The sequence below is a fragment of the Tympanuchus pallidicinctus genome, unplaced genomic scaffold, assembly GCF_026119805.1.
Source record: "Tympanuchus pallidicinctus isolate F22 unplaced genomic scaffold, pur_lepc_1.0 scaffold31, whole genome shotgun sequence".
Lineage (NCBI taxonomy): Eukaryota > Metazoa > Chordata > Aves > Galliformes > Phasianidae > Tympanuchus > Tympanuchus pallidicinctus.
This window is the reverse complement of record NW_026294749.1, coordinates 2,160,632-2,183,711: the sequence shown is the minus strand read 5'-3', so window position 1 is coordinate 2,183,711 and position 23,080 is coordinate 2,160,632. Positions and strand designations below refer to the sequence as shown.

The window sequence follows — 23,080 nt, the reverse complement described above, 5'->3', positions numbered from 1 at the left end:
CTGTATAATATGTTTATAAAGGAAAATGAATCAGAGGCTTGAATTCTTGTTATTTTTAATATGAGCTCTCTTCTAGCAGAGATTGTCAATAGTACAGGAAAATTATGGTAAAGTTCACAGTCTGTTGAGGTGCTCTTCGTGGCATACATGTGTACATCGTTGTTGTAAGGGCTTGTTTATTAACAGTTGATTTTCTAGGGGGAGCAGAACCTTCCAAAGAAAAGGATGCACTTGGTCTTGTTGTGTCTAATAATGAAGAGAAAAGGGTGATCTGCTACAAAAAAAACTGCAGCACCAAGGCTTCGTGATGCTAGAGATGCTGAACTGGCAGCTGCTGCCTCTGTGCCTTCTTCATTGACTTCCACATAACATTTGTGAAAAACTTGTGACAGAAACAGGTCAGCATTCTCTGACATTCCCCTGAAATCAGCTTGACCTTCTGTGAAAGCGTCTTCTATCCCCATCTTTCTCAAAGTAGATTTCAGGTCATATTTCTCTTCTATTGTGAACTTGGGCAGATACACTTCCATTTTCATTTTCTCCATTAATTCTGGGCTGGTCCATGCAGACAATTTTTCAAAAGTCAATTCATTTATTAGCTGCAGTTAATTGAAAAGAGAACCAGAAAAGTTACACAGTGTTCAAAAAACTGATCCCTAAGGGTTATTTCTTCTGTATTTTTATTTAAGAACTTTTCAAGCTACGAAAATTTTGTACCTTTTTTTGTAGAGAAAAATGGTACTTTTCAAGTACAAAAACCATTAGTGAATTGCCAACTCTGAAATATTTCCTACTAGGAAGGAATATTTTGCTCTACTGTATGCCAGTGCAGCATTTGAACTGTTCTCAGTAATCATCAGGAAATGTAGAGGGGTTAAATATTTGTAAAACAACATCACCGTCAAGTAACAGCAGTCTATTTGACTTGGTGCTCACATTTCTGTTTTCTGTATGTCTTAGAATTTAGTGAAAATAACTTTTTTTTCTACAAAGCACCCACTAATATAAATGAGAATTTCACAATAGTTTACTATCTGAAGTCAGGTTCAGTGTGTTTACAGAAGGTGGCAGTGTGCATGTATATTAGCTCTGAACATCATAGAAAGTAATGCAGGGTGTCTAGGTTGTGCTTTTCTTTTTAATTGTAATAATATCCATCTGAGTCAGTACAGACAGTCAGCAGAACTGTCTTTCTGTCCTCATTGTTCTTCAGCTAGAGTTAGAGCCAGTCTTGTTGGGTTTGGGCTACTTATTTCCAGCACTGATCAACATTAGAAAGCACAGAAGTGCCACCTGCCAGGAGCTAAAAAGAAAACTAAACAAAACATTCAAGAGGTTCAATTTCATAACATTTGAGCAAGTTTGAGGTTTGTTTTTCCTTGAGCCTTCTTCAAGGAAACCTTCCTTCCTAGAAATAAGGCTGTAACCTAATGTTTTACCATGGATATGCATGAAAACATTCTTGTTTCTCACACAATTTGAGCTTACAGTTACCCTTTACCTTTTGTAGGCCAGTGATATCCCGTGGCAGCAGGATGAACATACTGAGGTCGTTATTGACATATGGAAGTTCAAGAACATCAGTCTGGACTGATTCTACGTAGGTCCAATTAAATTTATCAGCCAGGTGCATCATTGGCACTGGTTTAGTTGTATGCTGCAACAAATCAAATGAAAAGCTTGCTATTTATACCCAGAAAAGTAAAAGACTACATTGAATAGCGTGGGGGAGGTACATCCCTGTGGCTCTTAGAGAAGCTGTAGGATCTACAGAGGGCCCCTCTCTTCTGGGAATGCACTTGGAGGCTAAAAAGGCTATCTTAGCCAGCTAGGATGACACATATTTACTGGAAGCTCTGTTCCACTCTGATTCATTGTATGGTTAAAAATGAAAATATATAGAACTCGTTCATACAGTTTTATATACATCTATGTTTTCCTGCTTTAAGAGGTGTGTGGAAGTTTGTTTCAAGCTGGCTTATGTTAATTTTATTTGTGCCTTGGGTGCTAGCATGTGTGTGCAATCTTTGTACTGAAGATGTGCTATGGATGTGTTATGGATATAACATATGTTTTAAATATTCTAATTTTAGTGCAGTGTGGATTTAAAGAATGGCAGGAATTTATCTCCTCCATCTTTTTCACTGTTTTTTCAACCTGCAGTCTGGTATATAAGGCAGTATGTTACCATACCGTATTTATTCTGAAAGGCCTTTGCCTGGTTTCTTCAGCGTCAAACTTTGTTGCCCAGTTTCCTTTGAAGTACAGTGCATTTACCAGGACTAGCCTGGTGAGTGAATCTATGGATCCAGGAGGCAGCAGACTTTTTATTTTACCTACAGAAAACCAAAGAACATTTACATATTTGTGCACCTTTACTGTTTCAGAGTAAATGTTGGCATAGTTAATGAAGAAATAAGGAAATTGGAAGTGTTGAATTGGCATGCTTCTAGCTTGAGATTATTCACAAATACACGACAACATTGTTTTTATAGAGAAAACCACATTCCTTTCCCATTCAAATGGAGAAAGATAATTTTACTAAGGGCTTTCCAGCAGATGATTACTTCAGCAAAATTGTTCTGATTTCCCTTTCTGAGTTAAATTGTTTACCTGCCTTAGGCCCTTTGGGCACAGAGAATTTTTTCATGACTAAAATTGCTTCCTTCAGAACTGGGAGAGGAGATGGTTGAGCTTACCTTCAGTCTGGTGTTCAACCCTGGAATTGATCTCTCTTCTGATTTCATTTGCTGCTCCCACAAAGTCAACTGATTGTGGTTCTGCACTGTAGTATTTCTTGGCTAACTGTAAGTATTCCTGCAGTGGAAGAGAGACATCTGTCTTATGTTTGTTGCCTGCCACGTAAATGCCAATAAATAACTATAGCCAAGTGGAGAGAACGAATAAAAATTATATAGGCTACAGCATTTTGTCAGAAGAACACAGTACTTTTTTAATTTGGAAATGCATAATTTAAATGTTTTTGCCTAGCCACAACTGTGAATCACACAAATTAAATACACCTCCTAGAAAAGTAAAATCATGATATCTAAATTCTGAAGAAGAACCTCACAGGAAGTATGCGTGTGAGAGATAATAACACAATTTGCAGATGTAATGAAAATATTTGAAGGTGTATAAATTATTATTGTTTGTTGTCATAGGTAGATCATAAAGTTTGACTTTATACTTTGACGCAGTATAACATGAATAAATGGCCTACGTACCTTACTGAAAGGCAGCGACTTTTCTCCATATAACTGGTTGACACTTCTGAGCAGGTAATTTTTAGTGGGTTGGTTGATTTCCAAGTTGAGTGCTTTAAACCCAGCATGGATATTACCTGATTTGCCTATTTCTGTCTTGGAGACAAGGAAATAAGGGTTATGCATTTCAAAATTTCTAAATTCGTTCCTCGTGCAGCTCTATGTAAACTATTGCTATTCAGGTGGTGTTGACTGTACTGCAGTGCAAGATGTGTAATAACTCAGATATAAAAAGATTGACGTGAGTTTACTAAAAGTTTCACAATGCTATAGACTCTGTAAGAGCCCTGGAGTGCAAGTAGTAAGAGCTTAAACTGTGTAGAATGTTTGAGGGATTCTAAATGGAGGTTGCAAAAGCAAGTACATCAAAGAGAGAGACAGAATGTAATTGCTAAACTATATATGAAGACTTGGCTGTGTGACTCCTGGTAAGATTTATAAAAGTTAATTATGTGGTAAGTTTTCCCCTAACTTTTTTAACCTTCCTCTAAATAGTCATATTTTGCAGATGCTTTTTGTTGCAGTAATTGCAATAAATTCTTCATATTTAAGTAACAGGATTAAACGAATGCAGACTCAAACTGTCAAACCAGCTTGAGGAAATGAAGCTGTGAATTATTGAACTAAAAAACTGGACCTGTGTTGTATTCACCTTGTTACTACAAGAGAATCAGAGGCATGAACAGCCATCTAAATTTCTAAGCTGTTAGAACAGTTTCTTTTCACTGCCTAACGTGCTCCATAGTTCTTACAGTTCAGACAAGCATTACTCATGAGAAACAATCCATCTCCTGTTCATGCAGTGTAAATGGGTTGTTGATGTAGTCCCCAAAATTACTCTTCCCACCGTGGCTGTAGACCCAAGTTCCCATTTATCAGAACTTGCTGCCACAGGGGTTTTGTGGATGGACTTCAGGGAAATGATTTACCCACAGAAAGAAAAAAGACTGATGGGAAAGAGTAGGGAGAGGAACTTTTTACCACAGTGGCTGCATTGTCAGTGAGCAAAAATGGCTTTACTCACTCAGAGTGTGATTTCCAAATTTTCTGCTCACTTAAATGAAGTCTATTTTGAAAAAAGATGCCTGCCAGTCTGTCAAAGAAATATCTCAGGAATACGATAGTTTCCATTTCTTTAAGATTTATTGCAAAGTCTGCCTTAGGAAGTTCCAACATGCCAGGTTATTTACTAAACTTACGAATGAAATAGAAACTAATTTCTGAAATATATCAAGCACAGGTAGCCTGTAAAAGATACTTCTGTAGTTGTTTTATTTGTTGCTGTTGTGTTGATGCTGCAATCAAATGTGTGGGAGAGTAGTATTGTTTTGATTTGTTCTGAGATAGGGACCATGCCTGTTCAAAGAACATGTTGCTAAATAACTAGCTATTGAACAGTGATAGTTAAAAGGAAAGAAAGAAAGAAGAAAAGAATGAAGGAAAGATTGAAAGAGAAAAAGAGAAGGAAGAATGAAGGAAAGAGGAAAAAAAAGAAAGAAGAAAGAGAAAAAAAAGAGAGAAAGAAACCTCTCCTCAAAGCTGAAGGGAAAAGATAAAGATCATTGATAGAGAATAGCCCCATCATTACATTTCAAATTTCACAAATTTGAGGTTAAATTTTGCAATTCTACCTAAAAATGGGAAACATGTCTCAAATATTGCATAAGATGAAGGTATCACAGGATGCTATACCAAATAGTTGTGTATACTGCATTTAAGGAAGGCAAGCAGAGAGACAAAATAAAAGCGAGGGAATGTGTTACCATGACCATTACGTGATCATTGGACTTGGTGATCTACCTTCTGGAAACAGGCACGGCGATTTGATAGGCGCTCGTCTGTTCTGGAATAGACTTGCATTCTTATAGTTGTGGTGACGTTTCTGGCTCCTTCAGCTTCATTGAAGTAGAGTACCTATAGTGGAAATTGCAGTAATCAATGCAGTAACAGAAAATTTGCTGTTTCAGTGAAAACTTTCAGTGATGTCATAGGTCTGGTGATGAAAAGACAACACCAGATTTTACTTTTGAACCCCTGTGTACAAGATGTCTTGAGCATACTTAGATGAGGGTTGCAAGCAGAACTCTCATTTATCTGGTATTTCTAGAGGAATTTGCCTGCTTCAAGTTGGCCCTTGTACTCACAGGATTATACCTGGGAAGGGCCAGTTATTTCCAGGTGGAAACTACCGAAGCATAGGTGTGAACGGAGAGCCCACTACGTGTCAGAAAACACTGGGAGCAGATTCATACCCTACATGCCTTCCTCTGGGCATGTGCACCTTACCCAGGCTACAAAACTGTACATCTAACCTTGGAACATTTTTTCAGAAGCCTTTTGTTTTGTTTTGTTTTCCCTTCTTCCTGACAGAAGATCTCTCCTTTCTTTGTGACCCTGCTGGTCCTCATTTGTCCTGTAGCTCAATAGTTGGATTGCTGCTTTAGCAGGCGGTGCAGCTTCCTGCCTTAGCAGATGCCAGTTCACCAGTTCTCCTGCAGTACAGGCTAGGTAACCATGTTTGCATTGGGACTGTTCTCAGTGTTGCCTGTTGAAGCTGTGAACTTTGCACTAATAGAGTTTAGGAACTTCAGTAGGTCATTTTTCCTGTAAAATACATACTCAAAAGAAGGGGTTGTATTATCGCCCTTTTTCTTCTCTGACCTCGTGAGTTTGTAGATTTATGTTAGCAAAGCCCGAAACTGACTAGAGATATAGCAAAGGGTCTTTCTGCATAGGGCCATTTCCAAAGAGATGAGACAGAAAATGAGAATTTTCTGGGGCAAGGCAGGTGGAGAATCCAAGTTTCTCTCTCACTGGTGAGTGCTCAATTATTGAGCTTTGGGATAAAGAACCCTTCTTTCTTCCAGTGAGATTTAAAAGGAGAGAGTGTCTGCAGTGACTAGTGCCACTGCTCCCATTTGGTGTTTGCAGAAGCTAGTGGAGGCTATGTCTTTTGACCTGTATATGGTTTTCCGTTGATGCATCATGGTCAATTTCTTTCAGAGAGAATGTTACCCTAAGAGATCAACTCTTCTCAGACTCACCTTTGCCATCTGATCTGCAGTGTTGCCTCTGGCTCCCAAATAGACAGTAGCGAGGGCAGATGAAATACTGAAAGGGGAGAACAAGATGTTCTCATTGTCATCTTCCTGACACTCATGTTTGAATAAGTCAAGAGCAAAGCTTGTGTTTGCTTTATTTAAAGCTTCCATTGTTCTGAACCTGCACAGAAAGGGACGAAAGATGTTATTAGCTAAGAATTAGTTGTGTTTACCATATGTCTGCAGGCTTCCTTTCAGTATTTGAAGTTTCTTTTATGATTTGTAGGCTTTCTAGAAGTATTTTCAACACTTACTGACTGTGGAAGATTGACAGTGCAGCACAGTGATCCTTTGAATGACTGAGAGTCACATGGCAGTGTATGTCCAAAGGCAAAATCTAGACTGTGCCAGTATTTTCCTCAGCTCTCCTCTGACTTCAGGAAACTGAATGAAAGCATTCTGACCTGTCAGCACTGGTACGGTATTCATTTCTGCCAACTATGTGTGTTGTTTGTAGTGTATGAGTGAACTCTCCTTGGATCAGCAGAAGTTCACTTGGAAAGACAGGTATCCGTGCAAGGGACAGCCAAGAGGAACAAATGAAAATTCATCAACATAACGTGATTACAGTGTTGTACTAAAAGAAAAAGCATGCAATTTTTAACTATATGGTGAATTCTATGTAAGCAATATCATGATATGGTAAGGATCTTACAGAAAGAAAGAGAGAAAGAAAAAAAAGAAGAGAGGTGTCTCTATGAAAAATGAGGAGTATTAGCTACTAAAAGGTCATATTAAGTGTAGCATAGCCCATTTCACCAACGACACTAATCAAACTCAAATGATGCAGAAAAAGCAGCCTCCTATTCCATTTTGTATTTGTTCATCAGGACATTTATTGCACTGTTCTTTACAGTATCTTCGAGTGACATATGATAATGTTACTCACTGGTACATGGGCTAGAAGACGCTGAGAGATTGTTTCTTATGACTACTGGTGCAAGAGCCTTTTGGTGCTCATGTAGTGAACAAATACTCTATTCCTTTAGGATACAAGAAAATATTGAAGCACTAGGCAAGCAGTCTCTAACTACTGTGTGGTAAGAAATATCCTGAATTCCATTTTTAACTTTCAAAAATTTCCTGAAACTCTGTCTTAGGGTGCTAGCTTCCCAGTTCTGCAAAACAAAATTTCCTTACTCAGTAGAACACAAATGCTGTTCTTTGTTCTTTGCATTGCAGTTGAAGCTGAGAGCCTTAGGTATGTAATAAGAGCTATTCTGGTTTATACAGAATGGCCATAAAGATGTACTGACTGTGTCTTGATGTACATGAGAACTGAAGAGCACAGGAACAAATGATCTAAGTTAAGCAAACACAGTGGTTCTTATTCTGCTATGATATACATGTCTGCCAGTGAGAATTACATAGAATAAGTTGCTCTTGCTGCATATTTCTCAGACTTGCTTCTTCTAGACCTTACCTGTGCCATCTTAGTAAAATTCTTCCTCAAGTATTTGTTCTTTTCTATTCAGATTTCTTCTGCCTTTTTTTCTATGCATTTGTTAACATCACCCAAGAGTACATGAAATAAACAATCTCTAGAAATAATTACAGTACCTTATTTTGTGCAGGGAGGAAGACTGCTGCTCTGGGTCTGTCCAAGGTTTCTGCAGTTCAGATGGTGGGTAGGCTGAATTTATAGTCTGCCTGACCTGTTCTTCAAAGGTTCTTATGACTCATGACTTTGCAATTTATTTTGCCCTAAAGGCCACATCCCTATGGAAGAACTGAATCATCTCAGAGTAGGATGTGAAGTGACGGTGAGGGTAATACCATACAAGAACCTTACAAAACTGACTGCAGAAATATTTCTATAAATGTTTTTGTGGCAACAGGCTAGTAACAACTTGAACTATCACTGCTTGAAACAACATTTCTTTTGCAATTTGGAGGCCAAAAAAATGCAGTAGCTGACCTACTTATGATTCCTCTAATAGAAACAGTTTCCGAAGAACAGAGAAAGGACAGTGACATCATATTTGTGAGTTTTTGTATTGTCTGTTTCCTGCTGATAAAAAGTTGGTCATTTCTGGTGGGCTTCTATTTTAGTAAAGTGGATTTTGTTAATCTTGGAGGATTCTAAAACTGTATAAGCAGGGAAGCATTTTCATTGTGAGATAACAAAGGTTGAGAAACACTTATCAGACACTTTTCTTATCGCTGCAGCAACACTAGAACCTGATGTGGGTTTCAGATTAGACTTGTTTGTTTTTTTTTCTGCTGCCTCAGTTTCCCTATTCTAAGTTGAAAGCAACTGTTTGCCCTTTGTAGCATTTCAGAGATGTGTTCTTTACTTTCTCCAGAAACTGATATTCTATTGAATACTCTTTTTCTTCTTGCCTTGGCTACTGAAGCATTTCCGTTGCTAATTCTCCTCACAGTCACACTGTCCTTACCTCCATTGTCCTGTCCATCTCAGCTCTCACCTCTGACTGAAAAATCCTATGTAACTCTGCCCCTTATTTCATTCTTTACCTCCTTGCTCTGTTGAAAATATCACCTTGAACACCTGGATAAGAGCTGCTTGTCTTTGAGGGATTCCTCCTCAATATTGAGAAAGACTCACCCCAAGGTCTATCTTCTCAGTGCAAACTGCTTTCTGAAACCTTTCCTCTGCCCTGAGGTCTATGAATCTGCACGTGGGCTTATTCTGTAGAGGAGTGGCTGGCACAGTCTCTTGTGTTAAGGACTGAGCTATGGGATTATCTGCCAAATGTTTTATATGGCAGAAGAGGTTGCTCACGCAAAGGGCACCTTGCCAGTGGTGAACTTTCTGCATCAATGTGACTTGGGAACTCAGAGCTTTGCTAAAGATGCTTTCCTATAGGGAAACAGCCTCATAGCTTTAACAGGATGGCTCTTCCCTGCCTTCCGGCTGTTTTGAAATTGTAGCTACACAGAAACACCATGTTTCAGTGTGGGTTATAATTAGATGCATCTGTTAAGTTTTCCAGAGAGCACAGTAGTGTAGGAGAGGTGTTCATTGCAGAATTAATTGCTTCCATTGCGCCTGGGAAAGTTGTAATCTGTTTACATTGGCCTTAAATGATTTCCAAAGCTTTAAATGATTTGAGTCATCTTTGCAAATTTAACTGTGTTGTAGAACAAATGATAGATTCACTAAATAAACTTCATCCCTTGGAGCAGCGACTTGGATTTTCTGTTTTTAAAGCAGGGATGAATTTAATTTGCTAACTAGTCATAGTGCTTACTCTGTTACAAGAAGTGACTGAGCTGTTCCATATATGCACAAATGTGGGATTTGAATGAATGAGAGGATGGTGTTTGTACAAGGTCTTAAAGTTGCCTTTTAAAAATGCCTTTTGAATAGCATGGCTGGTTACTAGTGGGGAAAAAAAAAAACATACAGAGTAGCTAAAATTGTTCTCGCCTAAAAGGGAGATATATACAGTAAATCAGTGTGATGATGATAACATTTTCCAGCATCCTGTGAAGTTACCAGCACTAGAAGATACAGAGTTCAATGGGCGGTGCTGAGGCTGACTCAGGAGCGGTGGTTCCCTCACTCCCACTCTATACTAAGTCAACACTCCAACATGCTCAAAGACTTACGTTTGTATTGGTAGTATCCTTCCTGTGGGAAGTAAGCCTGTGGCTCATTCACTGTGGTCATTCATATTTCCATTTCGGCAGGACAAATATTGGCAGCACATCAGGCACCCCGGCCAGATCTCAGCTATATAAGCACATTTTGTTTTCCTTCAGTTTCCTTGCAACTTAGCACAAGCCAATACAACTTTCTTACACAGTATGTTGCTGTTTGTTGGTACCTGGGATCAGGAATAGGCTAAATACTTGACGTCCACATAGATCGTTTGTGAAGTGATCTAAAAGTACTTAGGGGTTTTGAGAGAAAGATTTCATAGCTTCTGCTCTCACATAGTATTTTAGAATACAACATGCCATGTATGGTTTTTGTGTAGGAATGCTGCCAACCTGTGCTGTAGGTATTCAGCAAACAGCTTTCTACGCATGTTTTTGGCTCAGCCAGAACAGGGCAGTAAGTTTTAAACATGAAAGGATTTTAAATGTCCCAAACCATTATAAGGACTTCAGGAGATAAGAGGGGTGGGGAAGACAAGGGTTTTGAAACCTGAGAATACTGGAATCCTGTGGGAGGGCAGCTTAACATTTAGTTTCATAACAGTCCTGTAATTCTCAAGGGCCAGAACAGTACAGGGAATAGGAGCACAGAGACTGAGGTGGTGGTAATGGTGATCAGTGATCATGTGCTTGGAGTGAGTACATGGACTTTGGTGTGAGAAGGAACCCTTTTGTCACAGAATGCAGCAAGAGCTTGTCCTGACCTTGTAAATTAAAGTGTACGATGGTGTATGGGTCTCTGCTGGAACAATTGTAACAGATTTTGATTTATGTCCCAAGAGATTTTTATCTGGGATAAATTTGTATCATCGTGAAGTTTCAAATAGCTTTTAAAGTTCAAAAGAATTTACTTCTTTGAGTAGCTTATTTCCCTTCAAAGCTTTGAGTGAGAACACATGCGTCTTTATTTTGAAACAGTGTAGATAGATATCTAATGTGTACGTATTACATGTACATTCGCAAGCCTTCCCTTGCCAAGCAATCTTTGCTGACATACTCCAATAGCATTTAGACTTTGTGAGCTGTTAAGAGGTGTGGTGGTGTTCCTGTCTAAATATTACTGAGGCATTTTGCTCCACACCTGCCGAAAGCAAAGGCGTGGTGAGATTTGGCACATGAATTGAGCACTGGCATAATTTGTCATACTGTACTATAACCACTGTGTGCTTTAGCTTAGATGCTGTAATTAGTAAAGGCAGTGTTTCTCCTGAGATATTCTGTTCTGATGACCAGTGCAACACTTCTGGGGAAGCAATGATCTCGATATCTGAAAAGAGATAAGTTTATATGGAAATTAACATGCATGCTGTTCTCACATCTACCGGTGTGCAGTTTTCCTTTGAATGAATCAGATGTTGGGCATTTTTTAAGTAACCAAGGTAGCAGTTAAAACCAAAAATATGAAGAATAGCTTGAATTTCATGCTGCGCAGTACTCCGTTGCGAGTAATGGTGTATGTGTGGATTGCATGCACTTTAGCCTAAGCATGTCATTTTTCTGAAGAAATCTCTCAAAGGGTGTAACTACATCAGCTACACAACTGCTGAATCAGAAAACCAATTCCTGCTCCTGAGCAGGAGTCACGCATGGATGTGCAAGAGCAGCATGTAGAGGAAAGGCTCTCTTTTGGGAAATTAGTTTAAACACTTGCTATTTCTTCATGCAGCTTGACCACAAATACTCCTGTGTGGTGGAATAACCAGAGTTTCATAAGGCAGTTGATATTTTCAGAAGTTTCAGCAGTGAAATGTTCAAAAACTCATTTGTGAACACATACTGGCAATCTTTGCTATTTACACATCTGCTTGGCCCCTTATTCGTATCTCTATTTTCACACATTGTAGGATGGGACTGATCTGAGCTATGTAAGGGCACCTGTGCATGCAGCAAGTCTTTGTCCTGGAACACAGTAACCCTTTAAAGGGAGCTTGGAATAGAATTTTCCCTTCATATTGACAAAAATCTTGGACAAGATAGAGTGTCATTTGTTAGTATCATTTGAACATCTCTTATCATGCCTTCATCATTGCAAGATTTTTTTCATCCTTCCGTGTCTTACACTCTACCTGTTGCATTAAGCATCTCAGTCTCTTGAGACCAGGTGTGCTTTTTACACAATTCAAGTTAGCAAGTTCTGCATAGCAGTGACCAAATAGAAATTAATGATGTGGTGTACACCAAGTGAAACAAGATGATCTTGTATTCCCTTCTGCTCTCAGGCAAAATGAGATACAAAGATTTTGTTCCTCCAGCCTTTGTGAGGGATGCATCTTTTGTCCCACAGAAAGGTGAACTTTCTGGATTTTGTGCTGAGGACCTTCTTTTGAAATCTTCTAATGATCACATGCTCTTCTTCATCTCAGCACTTCCAAGCTCTTTGAAGCTGTTCTTTCCAGTTGGGATTCAGCTATGTGCAGACTTTTAAGGCTTTATTTTAGGCTGGTGCACCTTCAGACTTCTTTCTCTTTCAAAGATTAAAGCTAAACACCAGATGTGTTGCTTAAAACTAGTGGCATTGCTCCCTTAAACTGCTCTAGACTCTTCTTTCTTCTTGTCAATCCCCCTTCATTTTCCAGACCCCTGGATCTGGAAAGCCTTCAGAGGCTTTCTTAGTACCTCCTGATTTTGCAGTTGCTAATTGTTTCTCTGGGAACATAGACCTAGCTGTAGACAAGGCCTCTTTAACGTGGACTCTGCAGCACAGAGGGAAACATTTGACTAAGGAAAGCTAGCAGATTGCATGTAAGGAGAGACAGAGCCCTTGCTTTGTGGCTGGAGCAATGACATTGATCACCCTCTATCCCCCATCTTCTGCAGACGAAGCTGAAATGCAGCTTGGACTAAGTAGTTGAGCAACACAGGAAAAAGGCTGTCCTCCCACTCTAAACCTTTATCTCCCTGGCATTTACCCTCGTAGAGACAGAGCTTGACCCCAGCTCTGCTCTTCTAACTTCACTGCCTTAAGAAGCAGGTAGACTGCTGAAGGACAGGGAGCAAAAAGGAGGACATGATGAGGATGGGAATAGGTAACAGCTTGGAGAAGGGGCGTTACTGGAGAGTAACAAACTGTGCCCACAAGAAATGAGGCAGCAGAGAATCAGTAAGGAAGAGAGCTGCTCTTACAGCCCTGTGAAAGTTAATGGTACCTCCACAGCATCCCTTGTCCATCTTTAATTCCCATCTCTCTGCCTTCCTTACAGGAAGGTGCGTTCATCTGGCACCTCATTATTTTCCCTCTCCTATACTGACCTCTTATCAGAGCACAATTTCTAAATTTTACCTATGTGACTAAGGAGTCAGCCTTCCAGTGTGAGGACTTGCACCATTCCTGTTGTCAGTATGGTACCCACGGTAGAAGTTCATTGCATTGATTTCAGACCGTGGGTTGCTATTGCTAACATTTAACAAAAGTAGCTCTGTGGGTTGAAAAAATATGTAAAAGCTCAAAATTGGTTTGGGATCCTTTTTTCCTTAGGAGTGCCATGAAATTGTGTTTGCTCATGTCACAAGGCGGTTAGACTATATGAAATTAGAGTCTTTATCTTGCGACATTTAAGAATATACTAGTTAGGAAAGGAGGCCAGGTACAAATGATTGCACACTGTTATCCACATGGCAGCAACATGGAGCCGAAGTATAAATTATGCTATTGGGTATAAAAATGTGCAGTGTGCAGCTACATATTATCTGGCCGTTGCTCTAAAATATTGTTAAATGTAGGAATTTGTTGTTCACACAGTGACTAGGCACTGCTTGGGATTTACAGAGATAATCTGTAGATGTTGGTTCAAAAGTATTAAAAGTGAGGACAGACAATGAGAGCTTTGTGGGTTGTGGGAGACAAAACAAAGAACTGGCAGGGCTTATTCTCACCTGCAGCTAATTCTCATTTGGTAAGAGAAAGTAAAGCCAGTTGAATGGCTTTCACTACTGCTACACCAGTGACATTTGAATTTATGTTTAAAATCAAATTAATCAGCAGGCTGTGGGTTCTCCAACCATACAAATAGGCAGCACTTGACTAGGCAAGGTCCTGAGCTATTTGATATGGCTGTGAAGGTAGCTCTGCTTTGAACAAGGTGCTGGACCAGGTGATTTTCAGATGCCCTTTCCAGCCAAATCACTCTAATGACCTGAACTTCAGAATATCAATTCCTGCAAATCGCTGCGTTTGCTCAAGTGAGTAGTTTTACTTACATTCTTATCTATTTGAAGAACTAGGACTAGAACAAGCTGTAGGACCCAAGGGCCGTATTCTCTCATCTTTATAGAAATTCATTACATGAATTACCTTCCTGCTGGTGTAAGACAGTAGGCAGACAAATAGGTGTGGTTTTGTCTCTGTGCAATTCACTAATCCACTGTGCTTCTTTGCATACGTGATATACTACGGGTCTATATGGGGTGTGGTGGCAGAGCAATCAAAGCCTCTTACGATGAGTTCTAAAGCTGTGAGTCTGAGCCTTCTCTTTTAATTGTGCTGAAAGTGATGCTGAAGATAAAAAGGCATGAGATAGCAGAGAGCCATAGGTGCAGTGCTGATTACTTCACTTCTGTGGGGATGGCAACATTGCTGGGTGATGGAGGTCAGATATGTGTCACTGGCCCTGGGGCTACCTCCAGGCCTGCTGTCCCTGTGCTGGTTATTAGAGAAGCTCTGCAGCTCCTCAGATATGGAAGGCTATTGACTGTTTTGACTGCTAGATGAATATTTATGTGTTTGAGATCAGAGGACTCTGGTTTCCATTCCTTGGTGGATGTGTGGTTTGCCACATCCCAAAACAGTTCCAAAGTTTTGAGACTTTGAAAATATGGGGCTGAGAATTCATGCTCTTTTCTCATTTATGTATGAGGAATGGACACACAGTACAGTTGCTTAAGGAAGTGGTTCCTGGAGACTAGAATATTTGCGTGTTGCTGTAGAGGCAGAGTGCAGCAGAAATCAGGTGTCAGAACTGAATCCATCTACACATACACAAACAGATACACTTTTTTTGGCATCTTTTCTGTGGGGATAAGTATAATTTAATTGATAAGAACTCCAATGGCCTAGAAATAGTTCAGTTTGGGAATAAATCAGGTGAAAAGTAAATGTCCTGAGGATTTTGAGTACTCCATTTCCATGCTCAGACCAACAGAAGGTCTGAGACAATATTAAACATCATTATCTCTCTTGTAATAAGTTTCCCTGTTTGTTATCTCCTGACCAGCTATTGACTAATTTACAAGAAAGTGAAGGAAAGTATTTGAACTATTTATACACCAGAGAAGGTGGTGTCATGTTATCTTCCTTCTTTTGCAAGATCCTGTTTGCTAACTGTAAGTTATGACCCTAGCTACTGCCAAGGTATGTGTTATCTTGTGGAGGGGGAGAGCTAAAACAAGTAGAACAAGCAAAATGCAATGTGGTGAAACTGGAAAAAAACATCACCACAGACCACCCAGCAGTGGTGCCAAGCTGTTTGCGCTGCTGTGAGGAAGGAGCACCACTCCTTGCAGTAAGCGCACTGCCCCAAGCCCTCCTCTGTCACTCTGCAGTTTGTGTGACAGTTCATCACGGGTCTGTTTTCTTTCTTTTCCTTTTCCACAGAGTCCACCATTCAGGATGCACTGTTTCACAAAGGTTCCCAGGGGTGGCAGTTCCCCCAGCCCTCCTGCTTCACTGTGTGCTGCTCCTGCAAGGACTCTGCATGTGCTGCAGCCTCCTTCAGGCCTCATCCACTGCTGCACTGTGGGCTCTTCATGGGCTGCACCTTTTGGTAGAGAAGCACAGAAAACCTCTTGTTATTAATACGTGTTCTTCTGCTCTTCCTAATCTGGTAATACAGATCAGGCTCTGTAGCTTGTGGGTGAGCCACAGTCCAGCTGTTGTCCCATCCCATTAGCCTGAGGTGTCAGTGCAAGTGTTCCAATATGGGTTAGGCATCCTCATCTCATCTTAATCTTGGCTTCCGAACCCTTTCTTCTGCAGCTGCAGCAGCAAAAAGGAAACCAGGAAAATTTGAAAGTCAGCCCCTTCCAGCCATGGCTGGACCCTTCTCACTCTGTCCCTGTGAAGGTACAAGCAGCAGGTGGGAGAAACAGAAGCTTTCTTGAACAAACCCAGCTTCTGTAGAAGAGCCTTAACATGGTACAGGCACAGAGGAGAAGCGGCTTTGAGACAGCGATTTACACTACACTCATTTCTTCCCCTGCCCATGTCAGTGGTGCTGACTAGCAGTTACGTGCCACCAAAGCCTCTTCATTCCAGCATGCCAGCCCTGGTGGATCACAGATGGGACAACTGACTGCTGTCACCACTAGCCATAAGTTTTAAATTTTCTTCTGTCGGCAGTGAGCTGTTCTTGAGGAAGTGTGAGCTGAGACAGACCTCTGGGTATCTCAGTCGAAGCCAAAATCTGTCCCATCACCCCAGCCGGGACCAGGGAAGCAGCAAATTGGATGCACTGGTTCAGATGTACCAGGTGGTGCTTAGAAAGGAGAACCAATTTCTTCCCTCGCTATGCTCTTTCAGCTGACATAGACCACTAGATTATTAGATTAAGTTGCTGTGGGGGACTCTTGTTGAACTTCTCACCCATTAGTACTTGTTCTGCAGTTGCTGCTAGCCTGTGTGTCCATGCTTATTCCTCTGCATGACATTCTTTCCCCGCTGCACAACCTTGCTGTACTTAAAATACTACAAGTGAAATGTGTTTGCTTAAACATGTTTTTATTATGATTAAAGGAACAAAAGAGAACATTCGCAAGACCCATTACATATGAATACAAGGAAAACAATTTGAATAGTAACATACCATATTTGGTCATAATGATTGAGCCAAAGTTTAGGGAGAAATGTGAATTATAAGATTTTTATAATGCATCTTTAGGAAGTGAGGAAGAGCCTTGTAGTATCAGGAACACAGAGAAAAAGCAATTGCCTTGTCAGCATAGGAATGGTTGGTGACAGTTGACAGTTTAGTCTGAGAGATTTTGAGTGACTAATTGTGGAGGAGCTTGGTCATACAGATACCTGGCTTAATTGGAAGGCTGCATTTTTTCCCCATAAGCCTTCTGCTGATGTATCAGGTTGCATTTTTCAGTGTGATGACTCAGTACTGTAAGTCTAATTTTCATTCCCTTAGCCCTTCATCCATGAGTTAACAGTATTACTCTTTGCGTAAAGAAAAGGTGAAGTGCACCTGTTCTTATAGTGTAACTTCTTTCTGATTTTTTTTTTTTTTCTAGAAAAAGCCCTAACTTTTATAAAGTCTGGATGTAACAAAGAACATGCTTCTGTTTTGACCCCTGATACTACAGTGCTCTGGGTCTTGCTGAAAGGAACAGGCTCTTTCAACTTTCTTCCTTTTAAGGGGAAATACATCTGCCAAAGAAGAGGATGGTGTTGGTTGGGTTGTACTTGATACAGTAGAGGAATGGATGGTCAACCCTAAATTCTTCAGAGACGCTTGCAGCATCCACTCCAGCCTCTGCTGAGCCTACCACCTCTCTGCCTGCTTCATAGATTTCTGCGTATGCTGCATGGACAGCTTGAGATATCTTCAGGCTCCCTGCTGAGGAGATGCCGGACAGATTGGCTGAAGAGCTGAACAGGTCGGTCATTCCCATAGCCATTAAGACAGATGTGAGGTTATATTTTTCCTCAATCTTCATGCGAGGCAAGTACACTTTGATCTTCCTCTCTTCCATAACATTAGAACTGAACCATTCAGTCATTTTTTCAAAGCTGATTGTAGTCTCGAGCTGCAAGGAAATGAGAATGAGATCTATGGGATGGCGACAACTTCCTTCATGGCAATGCAGTACTAGTTACTATCGTATGTTTTCTTGTGTACATCTTTTAAACTGATTACTCTTGTCATTGCTTTTTCCTAGGCGTATACAGATCAATTTTGCTAGAAGAGAAAAGCATACCATAACTCTTTCTTCTCTGCTCAGTCTTATTTTCTTTTCCTTTTATAGGCTTACTGCCATTTCTTTAAATAATAATAATAATGAGATGGCTAATCCCTTAAAGCTCCTTCCTGTTTATATTCTTTGCTTGGGGAAATATATTCTAAAAATCACTCTGTGCTGTGAGTTTAAAGCTGTCTCTACATTTAAGATCTCTCAGGAGCCAGTTGTTAATGGTAGCTAATTACTGATACTTTAACTATCAGCTGTTACTATACTGGGAACTGATATTTTAAGAGAATTTGAGTTTTTAAAAATTAGATTTTTAGCTGGCAAGTATGCTTCCATCTTACTTACACTGTACCAGTTCAAAGCTATATCTGCCACTTAAAACAAAGAAGATGTAAATTAGCAAAGTGACTGGTTGCACTGGTGACCACTAGAGGGGTGGGAATCTCTTAACCCTATCACGGCATTGGCATCTGGAATAATTGGTTTCTTTTGGTATTACTAATGTTTCTTTGTACGTGCTAATATTTCTTTCCTTGCTAATTTACTGAATGTCTCTTACACAAATCTGGCCATGGCAGTTTGTAGAAACACCATCTCAATATATTCTCTCTTACCACCTTTATCCAAACTTTTTTTTCCTCAAACATACTGATTCTCCTTGATCAAGCTCCTCCTTTTCAGACTTTCTAATCAAAATGTACTAGTTTTCCTAAATACTTTTTTTCCTAGAGCCGTACATAATCTTTCAAATGCCTGTCTGTCAGGATGTGATGGAAATTTAGCTGTGATGAAATGCTTCTTCATCTTTATAATTTAGATCAAACATTTCAGTGAATTCTCATTTATTACATTGCATTTCCTATTCAGAATAACTACAGTCCTAATTACAATATGCTATGCCTGTGTTCTGTTCATATCAACAGCTGTACATTATGTACATGTTATTTCTGAAATGGCTTTAACCACATCCAGTTTTTAGTTAATTTATGAAGGCATGAAGGAAGCACATTGAGCACCACCAAATGAGACAATTATTAGAACCAGTAAACCTAATATGAACTCTCCAAGATGCTCCTCAGAGCACAGGAATGGAGACATAAGACCTTTAGAGTTCAAGCCTCTGCAGTAACAGCTGCTTAGGTGAGAATCATCTTGTCTACTGTGTCAAACATTTCACCCTCAAAGCAGTTCCTTAAGCAAGCCATGCTCAGCATAGGCTATTGCAGGACCCACTGGGACAACTCTACACTTCTATGCAACAATCACATATTGAATCACAATGAAATTTGTGCTGGTTAAATGTTTTATAATAACTGTGTTGAAAAGAGCTTTGCAACAACTAAATTTCAGTGTGTTTTTAATTTTCTGAAGCCAACTTCTAGGGCCATACCTGCTCAAGGCCTGAGACTTCATCAGGCAACAGCACCCACATGCTCATTGTTCCACTGGCAAAAGGAAGCTCCAGGATCTTCATTTTCTCAGAAGCCATTGATGCCACTTTAAATAAACCAATCTGGTGCATCATCTGCACAGGTTTGCTTTCTTGCTGTAGAACAAAAAAAAAAGAAAAAAGAGAGAATATAGTTTTAACAAAGATTGTTCTTAGATTGCAGAAATGTCTAGTTATGGTTAAGATGACTGATGGCTCTCATTCAGGAAGGCTTTCTTAGGAAAAGTGGGAATCTCAAGTTATTTCTCAGGAGCTTTGCAATGTCAGCAATAGCGTGAAGAGAGAAATAAAGAAAACTCCCTGGTTTTAACATAGTGTCTGAAAGAGATGCAGACAAATGAGCAGATACGCTAATGTAGTGTTTATGTAACAACAGGTCTACACTCTTCATGAATTCTAGATTACATCTTTAAGGTATGCCCATATACCTCAGTCACTCTGAAAGGTACTGCTTGCGTGTCTTCATCCTTAAATGCTTTCTCCCACAGTCCTTTGAAGACAATGGCATTAACCAGGACCATTGCAGTTTGAGAATCCACAGAGCTTGGCTGAAGGACATTTTTGATCATTCCTTTAAAAATGAATAGAAAAAGAGAGTTGTATATCACATTGGCAAGCAAAAGGTAGATAGAGAGTGTACAAGTTATGGAGAAGAGGATGTAGGGGCAAGGACACTGGTTTGTTTTTGCAACTATAATCTTGTTCTTCTAATACTGATTTTCTTGCTTCTATTGTCAATAACTCTTGTTTCTCTCTCTATAAGGAATCACAACAAAAGATAAAGGACAAAGAGATTATGTGTTACAGAAAGACTAAACCTGTATATTTTGTGATAAGGGGAAGAACCACCAGAATCTCTCTTATCCCAGAGTGGTCTCCAACCAAAACAGTACCAAGAAACATAAATATGACTTACTTCTAACCAAAGTGGAAATTTGAGGTCTATGTAAAAAATGTAACAAAAGAGAGAAACAGAATTTTACTCTGTTTTCTTCCAAAACTTTGCTCCTGTTCATTCTGCAGTCCTCATGCATGTAGTATGCTCCTCACATAGTCCTGTCAAACACATAGCTTGCACGTAGCTTACATACATAAGTTACATGGCCTTGTTTTTGCCTTCAGAACGTGACTCCACACGAGAGGTTGTGTGGTTGTGGATGTTTTCATCTCAGTTAGAATTTAGTCTTTCATCTGTGTTTCAAGCATGAAGGAAAGGAATGTTGTGAGGAGATGAGGAAGGAAGTAGAAAAATGGAGGAACCACTCAGAGAGGCATTAGGGCAAAAATCAAAACTGTAGTTTTACAATTCCTTAACTCTGGCTTTCCACTGCCCTTTATCCATTAAGATTTTTCAAGTGCCTAATAACTGTATGCCCTGCTTAACAGACACACAACAACTCTGTGAAGCCTGAACACAAAGCACACTGTCTGAGCTGTATATCCAGGTTCTCAGTATTAGAATTAACCAATTGTCACTATGTACAAAGCATGTTCTAATGCTATCCTTTTCAGCAGGACTGGAAGTATTACATTCCTGCAAATCTCTTGCAAATAGTCATCTTAAAGGGAGATTGTCTGAAGGAAAAAAAAAAAGAAGTTGATTGATAGTTCTATATCTGGGAAGTGATCTGTTATCCAAGAGCAGCAAGAAAAGGAGAGATTTTATATTTTCCTCCTGTGAATTAAGTGCTCTTCTAGGCTGGCCAAATATGGTGACAGAAGGGAAAATATGGTGGCTTGCCCTTACCATTTGTCTGACTTTCTACCCAGGAATTGATGAGCCCTCTGGCTTGATCTGCAGCTGTTTGAAAGTTGATAGATTCCAAGCCTCCGCTATACAGTTCCTTCACACATTGCAAGTATTCCTGTAAAGCAAGAGTATTCAGCTTTCAGATATGAATTTCAAAGCATTTTGCAAATGTGAATTGCAAGACTGAAATTAACAGATATAAATAATATAGTAGTGTAAAATGCTATTTTACACTGCATTACTATACGCTATGTCGCATAGTGCATTAAGTAGTGTAATATGCTTTAGCTGTATTGCGTTATTGTAAGATCTGACATTCTTTTAGCAAGCCATGTATTATCTGAAAACTGTAGAGGTTCAGGACTGTGTTCGAGAAAAGTTTTGTCCTCTCTTCCATATGCAAAAACAGCAAAAAAAGAAATTTTGTTAGTGGAACATAAACCTCTGCCTGTTTTTGCATTACAGAATGGTAGAGCTTTGGTGTGGAAATAGATCAGATTTTAGAGCAACTTACCGGCAGGATTGGGTATGTCTCTTCAGCATAAAGTCTACTGGCAAGGCTGAATGAATAAACATCATTTGGTTTGGTGATTTGGTTGAGTATGTCTCTGAGTGAAGAGTGGACATTTACAGATGTTCCACACTGAATACAAAGAGAAAGAAAGATGATGTTATTCTAGTTTTATTACTTAGTAGGCTTTTCGTAGTGTATGAATAGAGTAAAGTAGTTAGATATTGTTTGTCCTTTCTGTCTTACTGCTAATAACTATACTCATGTGGTCCTTTTCTAATGTATACAATTTTGTGCTATTTTTCTTCTGTAATTCCCTCATACTTTTCTCTAGGGAACTCCTGACTGCCTGCTGATATGACCTAGCTCCAGCAGATCAGGCAGGCTTTCCTTCTTTTCCAAGCAGAACCATTTATCCAGAATCATCTACCTGTCTTGCTTAAGCATACAAATATCCACAAGTTTCCTCATTCACCTAGTATTTTTGTCCTGAGTTTCATCTTTTTGTTCTGAATCCCCTGCTACCTCCTTTCTTTCTCTGTTCTTATGTACAAAGTGTTCTCCCAACTGCTGAATGCAGAGCACTAGCTGCTCATCAGAAAGGGCTTGGAACTGCTAAAAGATTGCTTCATCTGCTGGATTTTGCTTCCAGAGGAAAGGGACATGGGGAAGGAGGTGAAATTATTTCTGTACCTGAGCTTCAATACTGTCTCCAAATCCTGGAAGTTTATCAAAGCGAACAACCTGCAATTGAAAATAATAGTAGCTGAAATAACAGTTATGACAAAAAGAAGTTAGGCAATCCAGTTTCAAGATTTCTGGCTAGTGCATTTGTGTAACACTCTGGGAGCTGGAGGTGGCCACAGTTTTAGATAACTCTGGTTCCAGATTTGTCAGCCTCTGAGCTATGCAGTTTCCAAGGGACATCATTGCATAATTAAGTGCTATGGCTCCATTGAGGAGAACAAAGGTTTTAACGTTGAACTATAGGCTCACCTTATTTATCTGGGTCCTGGTGCTGTCTTTTGCACCTAGGTAGACCATGGCCAGAGCTGAAATGATGGTGAAGGGGGAGTAGAAGATGTTCTCATTGGCATGGTGGACTTTGAGTTCCTTGAATACATCAAAACAGAATTCCATGCTTACTGCACCGATGGAGCCCATGGTGAACTCTGAGTTGTCTAGAGCAAAGAGCAGAATAATGAAAATGTAAGGATGGAATGCTGTACATAGTGCCATGCAGGGTACTCTATAGTAGATTACAACTGTAAAATATGAGCAGGTTTTAGGCAATTAAATGTAAGCAAGTAGTTTTAAAGTATTCTGTGGTATTGTGTCTGTTGCTATACCCACCTCTCATCCGTGCTCAAAACCATATTCATGAATTTATTTCTTTATGCATTTGCATTCAGTTCCTTTTGGGTAGCAAACTGTCTCAGAAGCCTTAGGTCTATGTGTGATTTCTCT

The 23,080-nt window shown here is 39.7% G+C and overlaps 2 protein-coding genes across 2 annotated transcripts; both read right to left on the bottom strand.

The window, feature by feature from the left end:
- Positions 1-38: 38 nt before the first annotated feature.
- On the bottom strand, positions 39-8,238 carry LOC128087746 (serpin B10-like). The gene is made up of 8 exons (XM_052697617.1): positions 7,928-8,238; positions 6,311-6,488; positions 5,067-5,180; positions 3,228-3,362; positions 2,700-2,817; positions 2,194-2,336; positions 1,502-1,657; positions 39-599 (listed from the first exon to the last, which is right to left on the bottom strand). The coding sequence occupies exons 2-8, from the start codon at positions 6,476-6,478 to the stop codon at positions 195-197; spliced, it is 1,239 nt and encodes a 412-aa protein (XP_052553577.1). The 5' UTR covers positions 6,479-6,488; positions 7,928-8,238; the 3' UTR covers positions 39-194.
- A 9,051-nt stretch (positions 8,239-17,289) lies between these two features.
- On the bottom strand, positions 17,290-22,815 carry LOC128087753 (ovalbumin). The gene is made up of 7 exons (XM_052697630.1): positions 22,610-22,815; positions 22,307-22,357; positions 21,617-21,745; positions 21,100-21,217; positions 19,781-19,923; positions 19,293-19,448; positions 17,290-17,740 (listed from the first exon to the last, which is right to left on the bottom strand). Exons 1-7 carry the CDS (start codon positions 22,775-22,777, stop codon positions 17,345-17,347), a joined length of 1,161 nt encoding a protein of 386 aa, XP_052553590.1. The 5' UTR covers positions 22,778-22,815; the 3' UTR covers positions 17,290-17,344.
- Positions 22,816-23,080: the final 265 nt, after the last annotated feature.